At 57.2% G+C, this 15,611-nt stretch overlaps 2 protein-coding genes across 2 annotated transcripts in view; one reads left to right on the forward strand and one right to left on the reverse strand.

The window, feature by feature from the left end:
* The window catches only part of SLC48A1 (solute carrier family 48 member 1), a 111,157-nt gene that overhangs the window by 46,950 nt on the left and 48,596 nt on the right, over positions 1-15,611 (forward strand). The gene's annotated exons all lie outside the window — the stretch shown is intronic.
* HDAC7 (histone deacetylase 7) overlaps positions 1-15,611 on the reverse strand; it is a 50,295-nt gene that overhangs the window by 6,821 nt on the left and 27,863 nt on the right. The window contains 14 exon segments of the mRNA XM_069879398.1: positions 327-376; positions 543-663; positions 1,798-1,931; positions 2,738-2,966; positions 4,152-4,361; positions 4,614-4,822; positions 5,441-5,639; positions 5,807-5,923; positions 6,224-6,333; positions 6,727-6,849; positions 6,992-7,104; positions 7,810-7,921; positions 9,905-9,995; positions 12,150-12,346. Of these exon segments, the coding sequence (XP_069735499.1) occupies positions 327-376; positions 543-663; positions 1,798-1,931; positions 2,738-2,966; positions 4,152-4,361; positions 4,614-4,822; positions 5,441-5,639; positions 5,807-5,923; positions 6,224-6,333; positions 6,727-6,849; positions 6,992-7,104; positions 7,810-7,921; positions 9,905-9,995; positions 12,150-12,346 (2,015 nt within the window).

Genomic DNA, 15,611 nt, shown 5'->3' on the forward strand with positions numbered 1-15,611 from the left:
CCTGGTCACCCCACCAGCTCATTCCCTTCTAACACTCTTAGAAAAGTCTATGAGGGGCTTTTGGTTGCTGGGATCCCTGGAGCAAAGGGGTGGAAAGGGTTCCCTTTCAAGGCAGGATGCGTAGGACCATCCCGAGGACAGGGGGAAGCTCATCCAACAACATCTCGTCCACAGATGGAGCGCTCCCACTTGAGGCTACCCAACCTTGGCAGCTCAACGACTTCAGGAGCTTCCTCTCCACTGAAGCCCCCGAGGAAGCCCTCGGTGGGGTCCGATGAAAGGAAGAACCCATCCCAAACCATCCAGAGCAGAAATCATGCGCTTACCCCAACCCCTCCGCAGGGCAGCATGACAAACATCCGCTGCGACAGGATCCCTGCGGAGAGAGGGGACAGCAAGGACTTCAGAGCTGAGAAACCGGGGAACGGTGAGGGACAGGATGGACAACACGCGGGTACCAAGAAGGGAGGTTTGGACTGCAGAGGAGCTGCTTGGCTTGGTCCCTGGAGGTACTTTGAGACCCAGAGTGGACGGGGACTCACCTGCCAGCTTCCCATTGTCCAGTTTCAGGCGGTTGAGGGGATTGGTGCCGTAGAGGAAGACGTGGCGCTCAGTATGGACACACTGCAGCTCTTCCAGGGTGGCCTTGCGTCCCCGCAGACACTGTGAGGCAGAGAGGAGCTGTGACCACGCTGCTCCAGGTGGGAGACACGTGGTGGTGGCACGTCCTGAGGGACAAGGATGTCCACACCTCGCATCTCCACAGCTGCAAGGCCAAGGGTCATGCTTCTCACGTCGGATTCGACCTTGAGCACCCCTCATTTGCAGCAGAGATCTGGCAGGAGATACCAGCACCACCTTCCTACAGACCCCTTGGAGGAGCAGTCAGCCCAGCCAGACCAAGACAAGGTTTCTAACAGACTGGAAAGGACACTGATGTTCCTCCAGCAGTTCAGTGGGATCACACCTCTCCCTAAGCCCATCTTCCAGCAGAGCAGGCTCCTGCTGCCACCCAAAGCTGGAGATGGTCAAACCAGCACGCTCTGACTTGGTGCCACCAGCAATGGGCAAGTCCAAACCCTCTCCTGAGGTCTTTGTTATCTGGCTGAGAAGATCAGGGACTAAAAGGGATGAAAGGGGGAAAACCTAGAGGACTGTGTTGAGTTTTGAGCCCCTCTCTACAAGAAGGACATTGAGGGGCTGCAGAGCGTCCAGGGAAGGGGAACAGAGCTAGGAAGGGGCTGGAGAACAAGGGTTGTGAGGAGTGGTGAGGGAGGTGGGGTTGTTCACTGTGAAGAAAAGAAGACTAAGGGGAGACCTTATTGCTCTCTACAACTCCCTGAAAGGAGGTTGTGGTGAGGGGGGTGTTGGTCTCTTCACCCGATTAACAAGTGAGGGGATGAGGGGAAATGGCCTCAAGATGCACCAGGGGAGATTTAGGTTGGATATCAGGAGGAATCTCTTTACTGAAAGGGTTGTCAAGTAGTAGAAGACGCAGACCAAGGAGGTGGTTGAGCCACTGTCCCTGGAGGAGTTTAAACAACAAGCAGATGTTGTACTTGGGGACATGGTCTTGTGGTGGACTTAGCAGGGCTGGATCGGTGGTTAAACCTGATGCTCTTAAAGGTCTTTTCCAACCCAAACCATTCCACGATTGGAATGGTTGGACTCGATGATCCGGTGGGCCTCTTCCAACCTGGTGATTCTATGATTCTGTGATATTCTACCTCGACACTCACACCAGTAACAGATCAGCTCGCACCAGCACCCCCCGCCCGGCCGGGTGTCCCATCTCACCTCACACTGGCTGCGCAGCCCCCTCTCCTGCAGGCGGGACCAGATGCTCTGGATCCTGCCTGCATGCTCGGGGTGGTTGCTGTTGTCCCCGCAGGAGCACTGGTGCTTGAGCATCACCGAGTCGTAAACCAACCCTGCAACGCACAAGGAGAGCTGCTGTCCCGAGACTGGAGCAGACCCCAAAGCTCATGGTGCTGACCCTAGTTCAGGGCCTAAACCTCCACAACTACTTGGTTTGACTGAAATGCCTCCCTTGAACCACGAGAACCTCTGCCCCAACACACCTGAAGCAAATTCTGCCTTGGATATGCAAGAGAGCTGCACCTCGCCAGCATCGCTGGACCAGGACAGCAGACAAGATGTGCAAGTCCTGCTTGGAAAAGCTCCCTCAGATAAGGAGAAGGGGCCTCCTAGGGCTTGCTCTGCTCTTTTTGCAGCCAACCAGCATTCTTCGAAGCATGTATTTAGCCTGGAGAAGAGGAGGCTGAGGGGAGACCTCATTGCTCTCTGCAACTCCCTGAGAGGAGGTTGTGGAGAGGAGGGAGCTGGGCTCTTCTCCCAAGGGACAGGGGACAGGACGAGAGGGAACGGCCTCAAGCTCCACCAGGGGAGGGTCAGGCTGGACATTAGGAAAAAATTCTTCACGGAAAGGGTCATTGGTCCCTGTCCGAGGCTGCCCAGGGAGGGGGTTGAGTCCCCTTCCCTGGAGGGGTTTAAGGGCCGGGTGGACGAGGTGCTGAGGGACATGGGTTAGTGATTGATGGGAATGGTTGGACTCGATGATCCAATGGATCTTTTCCAACCTGGTGATTCTATGATTCTGAGTCCAGGAGTGACTGGGACCGATGCTAAAGCTGCTGTTGGGCATCTCTACGTCCCTTCCAGCTCTTGTCCCCAGTCCCAGCTGCTGCTCCAGCCCCGCAGAGGGGCCGGGACGTACCTGTTGTGAAGTGCGGCTTGGCCGGCTGCTCCTGCACAGGCAGGGAGAGCGTCTTGGAGGCCGTGTCCTGGGCAGGAAGGGAGACGGTGGCAGTGGCAGGAGACGACTGGGCCCTGGAGAGGGGCCTGTGCCCCGCGTGGATGGTGGGGACCATGGCGGAGTCGGCCAAGGGCTGCCGCTTGAAAAGCTGCTGCTGCTGCGCGCGCTGGTAGGAATCCCAGAGATAGGCCTGATGGAGAAAAGGGGTGGTGAGCACAGAAGTCCAGAGAAAGCTGCCAGGGTGGTGTGCATGGTCCAGAGGTCTGGATACAACAGCCCCCTCCATGCCAGGGAGGCTCAAAGCTGGTTTGCAGGAGCTGGGACACATCAGGCAGCATCTAAGAGCTGGGGTTGTTCAGCCTGGAGAAGAGAAAGCTCTGGGGAGACCTTAGAGCAGCTTCCAGGACTGAAAGAGGCACCAGGAAAGCTGGGGAGGGGCTCTTGATCGGGGAGAGGACAAGGGGGAATGGTTTTGAGCTGAAAAAGGGGAGATTGAGATGAGATCTTGGGCAGAAATGTTTTGCTGTGAGGGTGGGGAGGCCCTGGCCCAGGTTGCCCAGAGCAGGGGTGGCTGCCCCATCCCTGGAGGGGTTCAAGGCCAGGGTGGATGGGGCTTGGAGCCCCCGATCCAGTGGGAGGTGGTGGAACTGGATGGGCTTTGAGGTCCTTTTCAATCCAAACCATTTCAGGATTCTATGATCTGCTGCTCTCTGCTGGCTCAGTCCCGCAGTGCTGGGCAGCGCAGCAATTTGGGGAAGATACCCAGCAATCTGGGGACAATTCCTGGCCTTGCTGCCACCAGGAGTGGCTGCAACTCTCATCCTTGCCCTGGCCAACTGTCCTGGGCTCAGGGAAGGTTCAGATGAGGTGCCTGGGTCCAGCACCCCTTTACAGAGGTGGCTCTCGGGGTCTGATCTGAATCTTCCCAGGCTCAGGATGCCACCAGCTTTGCTGGGTTTGTGCAAAACCTCCAATAGGAGACACCAAGGGATGATGAAAACACAGCTCCAGGTCACAGGGCAGGGATCTCTGCACATTCTCCACACAGGACATTTGGATAGGAATGGTTGGATTAGGTGATCCAGTGGGTCTTTTCCAACCTGGTGATTCTATGATTCTATGAGTAATGCTCAAAGCAATTAAGCCACAAACTGAAGAGAGGGACAAGGCTGGGAACTTCACCTCTTACAGCCCAATCCTGAGCCGGTTAAGAAGGTTTTAAACCACCCCACGGGCTTCATGCAGCTCAAGGCAGCCAGAGAAGCCCCTGCCCCTTGTCCCCATGGGCTCCTTGTGCCCAGCAGCTAAAGGGCTCGTTGAGGTTGGCAGCCTGGACCCCTCCCCAGGGCTCTCCCACCCCTACCAGCCCATCTACCTGCTGTAGGACAAGCTCTTCTTGACTTTGCATCATTTTCTGCATCCTCTCGGGCTCCTTCACGCCGCTCCCCGGGCGGGTGGGCTCCATGCGTGCCCTGGCCGGGTCGCTGCTCTCAGCCCCGGGCTCTGCGAGGGTCCCCTCAGCCTCCATGTCCTCCGAGGAAGGGATCTGCCGCAGACGGGGCTTCTCGCTGGATTTCGCCATGCGCTGCAGCCGGAGGGGTCAGGAATGAGCACAGAGAGGTGGCAGGGGCCAGGCCAAGGCCATGAGCATCTCGGGGCAGGAGCACGATGGATGCGGGAGCCAAGGAAGCGGGGCAGGTACCCTCAGTATGAACAAGGCAGCATCTCACCTGCCTGACTAGAGCTTGGACTCATTCCCCAGCACCACGAGATGCCATTTCCCACCCTTCCTGCATCTTTCTCGGTGCCTCCTGCACCCTGGGCCGCCCCGACTCACCTTGCCCAGGTGTGTTTGCTGCTTGAGCCTCTCCAGGAACTGGGTGTGATGCTGCTGGTACACCAGTTGCTGCTGGATGACCTTGGGGTTCTGGGGCAGCGGCTCCGAGCGGGTCCTGCCCAGCGGTTTGTGGTGCCCTGGGAGCGAGAGGCGCTCTGCGGAGATGAGTGAGGGGGCGAAGGAGAAGGGGACTGTTCCCAAACCCGGCACTGCAGGGGAGACGAAGGAGAGGTGAGGGGGGGCATCACCCCCTGAGCAGACACCATATTCTGCAGAGCTGTCAGATCACATCAGGCCGAACATCAGGAAAAAAATTTTCATGGAAAGGGTGATTGGTCCCTGGCAGAGGCTGCCCAGGGAGGGGGTTGAGTCCCCTTCCCTGGAGGGGTTTAAGGGATGGGTGGACGAGGCGCTGAGGGACATGGGTTAGTGATTGATGGGAATGGTTGGACTCGATGATCCAATGGGTCTTTTCCAACCTGGTGATTCTGTGATTCTATGAAAGACCCTCTTGGAAGGCGCTTCTGGGCTGCAGGAAAGGTGAATGGCTCAACACCAGCCCAGCTCGGTGGGAAGAGCCAAATCTAGGGCTCGCTCCGCGTCGCGGAGGCTGCGGCGTGGGCAGAACTCTGGTTTCATCCATGCGCTTGTTCACCAACCAGAACCAGGGTCAACACCCCTCAGCCACAGCTCATACAAGAATAATGGAAAAAAAAAATCAAGGCTACTGGGTTCTCCCAGCACCCAAAGCCCCTGCCTGCAGCGAGCAGAGCGCCGGGCTGAGCCCTGGCAGCGCTGACAGCCCCCGCGCCCAGCTCCCCACTCACCTGCCACCAGCGGAGCGTGGGTGACCGAGGGCTCGAGGATGATGACGGGCTGGAGCCGGGGGGACAAGGGGCTCCCAGCCTCGTGCTGCTCCAAGCCAGCTGGGATGAACATGGGCGAGTGGGTGCCCGCCAGGACAGGGCCGTTGAGCACGGGCACGCGGTGAGCCAGGCTGGAGAGGGGGCGGCGATCCGCTTCTCCCTGCGGAGAGCGGGACGAGCGGGTTAGCAACCCCCCAGGACACGGAACACCCTCCCTGGGAACACCCAGAGCCAGCCCACGCCTGGCAGCACCCCCCAAACTCCTTTCCCAGCCCCACAGGGACCCTCTTTCCCGGTTCTGGGGCTCCCTACGACCTGGCTACCTACCCTGGTGCTAGCGGTAGCCGGCAGTCCCAGCGTGATGGCTGGAAGGGAGGCTGCACTCTGCAGGGAAAACTGAGCCAGTGAGCTCTCCTGCATCATCAGGCGCTGGGCCAGGGGGGTCTGCACCAAACACAAGTGATTAGTCTCCTGCTCCAGCAGTGGCAGAGCCCAGCGCGGGCAGGGGTCATCGGGGATGTGGGGGGAGAGCAGACGCACTAGGAGACAAGAAATTCTTACTGCAAAGGGGGGCAGCGGGGCAGGAGCAGAGCTGGGGTCCCACTGTGCAGGGAGAGCAGGGCCAAGGGCAGCTCAGGTCCCTTGTTGGGGGAGATGCTACCTGTGCCTGAGCCTGGGATGGGAGTGGGAGATCAGGAAGCCCCAACCTGCAAGATCCCTGCTGGGGAGGCCATGGGAACTCACCTCGTGGGCCACGCTGGAGGCCGCGGGGAGGGCTCCGTGCTCAGCAGGGAGGCTGTCGTTGGGAGAGCTGCAGCCAGACACGGGGGTGCTGCTGCTGCTCGGGGACGAGTCTGCAAACAGAAACGGGGGCGATGGGCACAAGCGCTCAGGGAAGGGAGAGCTCAATGAGGTCTCCCCTCAGCCTCCTCTTCTCCAGGCTCAACACCCCCAGCTCTCTCAGGCGCTCCTCATAAGGCCTGTTTGCTCAGGACCTTGGTCCCTTCCAGCACTGTAGGTCCATCCTGGGCCCAGAAAGCAGCACCAACATCCATTTTTGGCTCATCCAGCATGATGAGCGGTGGCTCCACGGGCTGCGCCCTCAGGAGGGTGACAACAGCCCACCAAGCCCTGAAGATACGTCCCACAAGCAGATGTGGTGCAGAAACCTGAACTGTAGTTGCTCCAGCCTGGACCCCAGGTGTCTCTAAACCCCGGAGCTATCACCATCCCAGCAGATCCCTCACCGATGGCTTCGGGCGGCCGCCTTTTCAGCGAGGGGGGAGCGCTCTCCTTGCGCGTCAGAGGGTTCTTGCGTCGGTCAAGGCACTTCCTGGGCTTACAACGCACCTTCAGGTTGGGCTCGGACGCTGCAGGAGACAAGGTGGTTCGTCCTGACCCCGCTGTCCATGGGGGCTAAGCTGGACTGGCTCTTCCCAGCTCCAACCATGCCCTGCAAGGGGGCGGCGAGGGTATCACGATGGGAGGGAGGGGATGTTCTCATGGACTTACCCGTCTTCCGCAGTGGAAAATGATCTGGGGGGTCAAGAGAAGTGGTGGGGATGGGTGGCAGGAAGGTGTTGAGCACAGGAGAAGGCCCCTCGGGATCCAGTGGCTCCAGAGCCCTACGGAGAGAAGCCACCTTGTTAGAAACCCCTTCCCAGTTGGCCGCCACGCTGCAGCCTCCAACCCAAGAGTGGCTGGTGGAGCATCACTCTTCCCAGGCGTGTGACAGCTGCTCAGAATCATAGAATCATAGAATCACCAGGTTGGAAGAGACCCATCGGATCATCGAGTCCAACCATTCCCATCAATCACTAACCCATGTCCCTCAGCGCCTCGTCCACCCGGCCCTTAAACCCCTCCAGGGAAGGGGACTCAACCCCCTCCCTGGGCAGCCTCTGCCACTGCCCAAGGACCCTTTCCAGGAAAAATTTTTTCCTGATGTCCAGCCTGAACCTCCCTTGGTGCAGCTTGAGGCTTGCCTGGTTCACTACTACAAGCACCAACACAGAAGGGATCCAGCTGCTGGGTCTGTCTTGTCTTGGAATAAAAGACAAGAAGACTGACAGAACTTTCTAGGTCAGGAGAGGGACAAGCCATGAAAGTCCAACAAGGTCAGGAAAAAGAGTGTTGGAGCTTCTTCTACGTCCAGTAAACACTCAACACAAACCCAAGGTACCACACCCCAACAGATGCTGGTAAACAATATCTCTAAAGGCCAGGAAGCAGAAGATTAATGCAAGATCTTGCTTGAGATAAGCAGCCACCTTTTCAGGGCCCTAAGCAAAAGTCCTGCACGGGTCAGGTCAATGATGCCCTCGTTTTACCTGTACGGCATGGCTGAAGGGTTGGGGTTGCTGGTCCTCTCCAAAGCCGCCTGCTGCTTCTTCAGGATGACCTCGGCCAGCTTCTGCTTCACCACAGTGCTGGCCACAGCACCTGCAGAAAGACCAGAATGGACCACACCGATCCGAGAGCCAACGCTGAGCTCTTTAAAGGACCCCTGCAGACATGAGTGTGGCTGCACAAGTCATAGAATCATAGAATCACCAGGTTGGAAGAGACCCACCGGATCATCGAGTCCAACCATTCCCATCAATCACTAACCCATGTCCCTCGGCACCTCGTCCACCCTTAAACCCCTCCAGGGAAGGGGACTCAACCAATCATGCCAGGATGGCTGGAGATGCCTGCAAGCACGGACAGAACCCTGTGGAGAACCTTGGGGCAGTTCTGAGGTCAAGGTTGGCTAAGGGGGAGAAACATCACTTGGAGCTACAAGGAAGCTGAGGAGAGTCTCTTGATCAGGGAGCACAGGGAGAGGAGGACGGGGAACAGTTTTGAGCTGAAAGAGGGAAGCTTGGCATGAGATTTTAGGAAGAAACGCTCTCCTGTAAGGACAGGGAGGCCCTGGCCCAGGTTGCCCAGAGAAGCAGTGGCTGCCCCACCCCTGGAGGGGTTCCAGGCCAGGCTGGATGGGGCTTGGAGCAACCAGATCCAGTGGGAGGTGTCCCTGCCCATGGGGTTGGAGCTGGGTGGGCTTGGAGGCTCCTTTCGACCCAAGGCACTGGGTGGCCAGCAGGCTCAGGGACACTGGGGTGGGCACGGGGCATCCCATGCAGCTGCATCTCTGGGTGACGACGCAGGGCTCTGAGCATCTGGAAGCTCCAAGGGACCTCGCTGTGGGCTCCCTGTGCCAACTGGCACTAGATGGCGCAGGGAGATCGCAGCTGGATGCCGTTTGCAACCATTTCTGCCCAATTTGGGGGTACCAACTAACTTCTCCCCCTACCACGGGGGCTCCAGCCTGGGGCTGTCGGGTTCCAAAGGCAAATCCATGACCTTCCCAGCACCATGGACCATTGCAAGCACCATCAGCTCGAGCACCGCTGCAGCGGTTAGCACAGAGAGCTATTGAGACCACCTGGTTGGCATCACTAGGAAGGACGTGAAGGACAAACACCAACCAGGGCAAGGAGGTCCCCCCCAAATCTCCTTTCAGTCACTAAGCACAATGTGTTGGCATCACTGCTGGCTGCACAGAGGGACCAGACATCCCCACAGACACCAAACGGCTCTTTCAGCCCCAAGCAGGCTCGGTCTGTAGCTCAGTTTGATGCACGGGACAGAGATGATGGAGGTGGAGGGGCATGTGGAGGCTACCACATGCCCTTCACAGAATCATAGAATAACCAGGTTGGAAGATACCCTTGTCCTCCAGCCCCCTCACCAGCTTCCTTGCTCTTCTCTGGACTCGCTCCAGAGCCTCAACATCCTTCTTGTGGGGAGGGGCCCAGAACTGACCCCAGGATTCGAGGAGCGGTCTCCCCAGGGCCGAGGCCAGAGGGAGAAGAACCTCCCTGGCCCTGCTGGCCACGCCGGGTTTGATCCAAGCCAAGATGCCCTTGGCCTTCTTGGCCCCCTGGGCCCCTGCTGGCTCCTGTTCCACCAACACCCCCAGGTCCTTCTCCTCCAGGCACTTTCCAGCCCGACTTCTCCTAGGCTGGAGCTGCTCAGGGTTGTTGTGCCCCAAGTGCAGGACGCGGCATTTGGCCTCGTTAACCCTCCTGCCGTTGGTCTCAGCCCATGGATCCAGCCTGTTCAGATCCCTTTGGAGCCTCCCGACCCTCCAGCAGATCCACACTTCCACCCAGCTTAGTGTCATTCGCAAACTTGCTCAGGGTGCACTCGATGCCTTCATCCAGGTCATTGATAAAGACATTGAACAGGGCTGGACCCAGCACTTAGACCCAGAGAAGACAGAGCTTGGTCTGGCTAAGAGCAGACCTGCCTGCTGAGCCCCCTTCTAAAGCCCCTCTGACCTCACTCCCTCTGTGAGCTGAGCCCCCTGGTTTAGGGGACACGGGTCCTCAGGCAGAGACGCCCGACGCCACGTGCTGACAGACACGCAGAGGCTCTTACTTCGCTTGCTCTTGTCCTTATTGAGGATCTGCCGCAGCTCCTGCTCCTGCTGCCCAGGTTCAGCTTCGTGGTGCGGGGACTCCATGGTCACCTGGAGAAGAGAAAACACATCAGCACCAGGAGACCCCAAGCTCACCCGATGCAGACCAGAGCCCTCTAACCCCCTCCCCAAGCCCAAAGCACCACGACACGGTGACGGAGCGTGTCCGAAACAGTCCGTTGTGTCATTTTTGGAAACCTGTTGGGCAGCCCCGGCCAACAAGAACGAGTTAAGTGGTTTCATCACAGTGAACCGGATGCATCTTTGCCTCCAGAGACACTTTCCCCGGGGACATCATAAAAGTCAAACCAGGCTGTTTCGACTTGCTGCCTTTCATGGTGTTTTGACATCTCTGTAGCTGGGCATGTTGTAGTACAATAAAAAATAGAAATCATGGTGGACTAAAAAGAGGAAAATAGAAAAAAAACTATTATACTCTGCTTAAAATTTTGGATTGTGGTGTTTTCCAGAGCTGAGGAATTCAGAGATGATCCCTTCTGACAGAGCACAAACGCCTCTAAGGACCCAACAGTCGTGGCAGCAGCAGCATCTCAGACTGTGTGGAAGAAGCTGATGCTCAGCCTCTCCCAGAAAGCCCCCGTGGGATTCCCGAAGAGCTTCCAGACAAGGTTACTGGGACCAGTGAGCCTGTTCCAGCTTCTGAAAGCAGAGCTGGTGCTCAGGGCAGAGGGACATGAGAGGAGCAGATGAGGCCGGGCTTGCTTAGTCCAGAAGCAAAGGGGTAAAATTGCATCTTCCACCACCTGAAGTGGGTTACAGAATAGATGGAACCCATCTCCCCTGAGGAGCAAAGCACAAGGCTGAGCAGCAATGGGACAGAGGAACCATGAGAGGAATCCCATGCCGATTCCTGCACGATGCAGCCCTGCAGGTACAACAGTTGGACCTGATAATCTATAGTTATCACAGAATCCTGGGAGGGGTTGGGTTGGAAGGGACCTTAGAGCCCATCCAGTTTCAATGCCCTCCCCAGCTTTCCTGGAGCCCCTTTCAGCCCTGGAAGCTGCTTTAAGGTCTCGCTGGAGCCTTCTCTTCATCAGGCTGAACAGCCCCAGCTCCTAGAGGTCTTTTCCAAGCTTAGTGATTCGAGGAACTCACCTGGACGTGGTCTCCTCCTCTCACAGAATCAGAGAATCATGGAATCACCAGGTGGGAAAGGACCCACTAGATCATTGAGTCCAACCATTCCCATCAATCAGTAACCCACGTCCCTCAGCACCTCGTCCACCCGTCTTTTAAGCAAACCTCCTACCTCTAGGGGAGGTTCAGGCTGAACATCAGGAAAAAAATTTTCACAGAAAGGGTCCTTGGGCAGTGGCAGAGGCTGCCCAGGGAGGGGGTTGAGTCCCCTTCCCTGGAGGGGTTTAAGGGCCGGGTGGACGAGGTGCTGAGGGCCATGGGTTAGTGATTGATGGGAATGGTTGGACTCGATGATCCCGTGGGTCTTTTCCAACCTGGTGATTCTGTGATTCTATGATTCTCTCAAGCTGGCCCTGCCTCGCTGGGGGCCTCCAGAGCAACCGACCCAACTAAATCTCCCTGAGCTTTTGTGACAAAGCCGAGGCCGTGTGGGGTAGGGCTGTGACACTTAGAGAATTGCAGTGGAGGCTTCCCAGAAAAGCAAACGAGGAGCTTGTAAAGTGAGTAAGCCGTGCCTCTAGGGCAGAGAAAGAGAGCAGTGGCCAAGCGGAGTGGCAGATCACAGACACCAGGCATCCTGTCCAGTCGCTCTGGCTCCTCGCTGCGCACACATGGTCTGCAGCTGAAAACATTCCCCCGCCTCGCGCATCCCCAGGAGGCCCCAGCCCTCCCGCTGCCCTTGGCAGGAGGGGGATTTGGCTTGAAAGTAAGACACAACCCCACCACCTGACTCCCTCCCCAGGCTCCTTGCGTCAGAGAGGTCTCTGGGTTGGCTGGGAAGCTCTGCAGCCTCTCCAGCTCCGGGGAGTGAAGGAATTCACCTGGGAAGGTTATTTTGAGGTTGGGATTTCCACCTTCTTCCTCTTAATCCCTGCCAGAGATGGGAGCTTGGATACAGCCAGCCCCGACGCGGGGCACGGCTGGCAGACACCACGAGCTACGTGTTCCGAGGGACAAAGGAATCCTTCAAAGAGCTCAATCCTCCCCCAGCCGCTCCAAAATCAGGTGTGGGTGTCCCCCCCCTGCACCCCGCAGTGCCTGTACCCTCACGTGCTGGTGGGTGAGCTGCTCCACTTGCTGCTGGTGCAGGCTGGCGAGGAAAAGCTGGTGCTGCAGCTGCTGCGTGTGCTTCAGGGCCAGCAAAGTGGTGTCGGAGCCGGGCTTGACGACGCGCTGCCCGATGCGCAGGTCCATGGGGGCGGCCTGGGGCACCCGCGGCGAGGCGCACGGGTTCACAGCAGCTGCGGAGACACAAAGAGAGGTAAAAACTCACACCCTGTCCGGCTCAGACCACCCTGCGAGGTGGGAAAGCATCAGGCTTGGGGATAGCTCGATGTAAGGGTGGGTGCCGCAAGGAACGTGCATGGAGAAGAGCAGCCCACACACCAGCTCCTGCCTGCGAAAGGCTCCTCCGTCACCTGGGAAAGAAAACCTGTAACTCATACACCCTTGGAGAGGCTCCAAAGCACCTCAGGCACCTCTCCTTGACACCTCGGCTGAGGACAAGCTTTGCCAACCTAAGATGCTGCCAGGATGCGGAGCCTCCCCATCCTGATGGGAACACCTGAAAGAGTCCCAGTGCTGGACCATCCGCCTGCAGCAGAGGATTTTCCACAAAGAACACCTAAAATCTTGCTTAATTTATACTGCACAGCCCCACGAAGCAGAGCTGGGCACCTCCAGCTCCAACAAACCGAAGCCAAACCTGCAGCAGAGGCACCCAGCCAAGGATGCCAGCGTTGAGGTTCTCCTCCTGCATCTCTGCAGCGGGATGAGAGCTGGGGGTGTTTAGCCTGGAGAAGAGGAGGCTGAGGGGAGACCTCATTGCTCTCTCCAACTCCCTGAGAGGAGGTTGTGGAGAGGAGGGAGCTGGGCTCTTCTCCCAAGGGACAGGGGACAGGACGAGAGGGAATGGCCTCAAGCTCCACCAGGGGAGGGTCAGGCTGGACATTAGGAAAAAATATTTCATGGAAAGGGTCATTGGGCCCTGTCCGAGGCTGCCCAGGGAGGGGGTTGAGTCCCCTTCCCTGGAGGGGTTTAAGGGCCGGGTGGACGAGGTGCTGAGGGACATGGGTTAGTGATTGATGGGAATGGTTGGACTCGATGATCTTGGGGCTCTTTTCCAACCTGGAGATTCTATGATTCTATTCTCTGAACAACATAGTAAGAAGGCAGCGAGCTGGCCAGGCGCGCACACAAAGGGCGCTCAGCAAGTGAAGGACACACAGACAAACCCCCTGGGGCCTCAAACCAAACGCAGCCGTGGCCACTGGAGTTTCACCACCAGCATGGAGGAGGCTGGAGACAGGTAGGTGAGCGGGGAATTCAGCATAAGAAGGTCACAGAATCATTTGGTTGGAAAAGACCTTTGAGATCATTGAATCCAACCGTACCTGCCCACTACTGAACCATCCCTGACCACCTCATCCCCACGGCTTTTAAACCCCTCCAGGGATGGGGACTCAACCACCTCCCTGCGCAGCCTCTGCCAGGTCCCGAGAACCCTTTCAGCGAAGACGTTTTTCCCCAATATCCAGCCTAAACCTGCCCTGGTGCAACTTGAGGCCATTTCCTCTCACCCTATCGCTTGTTACTTGGGAGAAGAGACCAACACCCACCTCGCTACAACCTCCTTGTAGACAGCGATGGGGTCTCCATCAGCCTCCTCTCTCCAGGATAAACAGCAGCTGCTCCATAACACTTGTTCTCCAGCCCCTTCCCCAGCTCTGTTCACTTCTCCCGACATGCTTCAGCCCCTCAATGTCTTTTCTTGTGCTGAGAGGTCAAAACCGAACCCAGAATTCGAGGTGCAGCCTCATGAATGCCGAGTACAGGGGCACAATCACTGCCCTGGTCCTGGTGGCCACAGTTTCAGATGCTGCACGGATGCTCTTGCAGGATGCAGGAGCAAAGCCGCTGCAGCCTGAGAGCTAATTGTTTTCCAAGAGCAGCTTCAATTACAAAAAACCCAATGCAAATATTATTTTATAGCCAGAGAACCACAGCCTGTGCCTCAACGGCATGAGGGAGCTTGTGCTGATAACTGCAACATCACAGGAGAAATATCTGCAGGCTCCTGTCCTCTGACCTCAGCCCACATCACAGAAGAACCCAACATTCCCAGGAAACCCTGTCACAGTGTTTCTCTTTCCATCTCACTGATAACTGCCTGGGAGTTAATTTGATTAATTGGCTCTAATTGCTACAACCTGCCTGCCCCACAGTAAACACAGATGATATGGAGGTTGAGGAAGATTAGCAGCTGCAGGTTGAAAGCTCTTGAGCTCCTCTGCATCATGATCACCACAGGGTTGGACAAGGTGTGATGCCACGAGACGGAGAGGACGAGCCCTGAGATGGGTAGGAGGAGCTCCTAAATCTTCTACTTCTGCATCCTTCCACCCCTGCAAGAAGCCAGAATCCAAAACCAGCCGATGTCTTCCTCGTTTTGGCTTTGAACAGCCCAGGTTGTGGTTCTCTGGCTATAAAATAATATTTGCATTTGGGGTTTTTTTTGTAATTCAAACTGCTTTTGGAAAATAATTAGCTCTCAGGCTGCAGTGGCTTTGGTCCTGCATCCTGCAGGAGCATCCTTGCAGCATCAGAAGCAGCATCACTGATTGTGCCCCTGTACTCAGCATTGATGAGGATGCACCTCGAATCGATGGAGCTGCCAACTCATCCCATCACTTGATCCCATCTCCTGGCAGCCCTGGGAGGCCGCACCTGCTGCTCCACAAACCTCCCAGCTCCAGCAATCCCCAGAGGGCCCTGGATCTTGCTAAACCTCAGTGACTTTGAAGGATGCAAGTGATAATAAGCCAAGGTGCCACCTCCTACTTCTCCACTGCTGTGTTTTCCCACCTCTCAGTGAGGAGGAGGATGCCAGGGCTGGCCAAGCCCCTTGGGGATGCTCGGCAGGAGGAAGGCTGGAGAGCACAGCGTGCACGGCGCTACCCGACGTGCTGGCAGCCAGACAAGGACAGACTGTAACGAGCAAATCTCAGGATGGGAAAGGAGGATTCCTGACAGCTCCCAGCTGAGTCAAATCCCCACCACATGATGCTGACGCTGCTTATCTGCAGGAGCTTCCCAGCTCAGCCAGCCAAATGGCCCTGTCCCGGAGAGCACGGAGGGGTAGGAGGTGGGAAATGCAGTGGGGCTGCTGGGGGACCACAGGGAGCTCAGCTTTGAGACACTGAGTAGGGCTGTGTACTCATTTCATACAATCATAGAATCATGGAACCACCAGGTTGGAAGAGACCCAGTGGATCATACCCTCATTTGGAGGGTAAAGCATGAGGAGGAAGGGACCAGCCCATCAAGCCTCCATCCTTGGAGCTGACGGTGTCCAGAGGAGAGTTGTCACAGCTTTCCTCTGCTCAAAATGCCCACGAGGAGCTGCCACTAGCCAAGGCTCAGCCCCTCAGCGGCATCCTCAGCCCCTCAGCGGCATCCTCAGCCCCTCAGCAGCATCCTCAGCCCCTCAGCGGCATCCTCAGCCCA

The sequence above is a fragment of the Phaenicophaeus curvirostris genome, chromosome 38 (assembly GCF_032191515.1).
Source record: "Phaenicophaeus curvirostris isolate KB17595 chromosome 38, BPBGC_Pcur_1.0, whole genome shotgun sequence".
NCBI classification, from domain to species: Eukaryota; Metazoa; Chordata; class Aves; order Cuculiformes; family Cuculidae; genus Phaenicophaeus; species Phaenicophaeus curvirostris.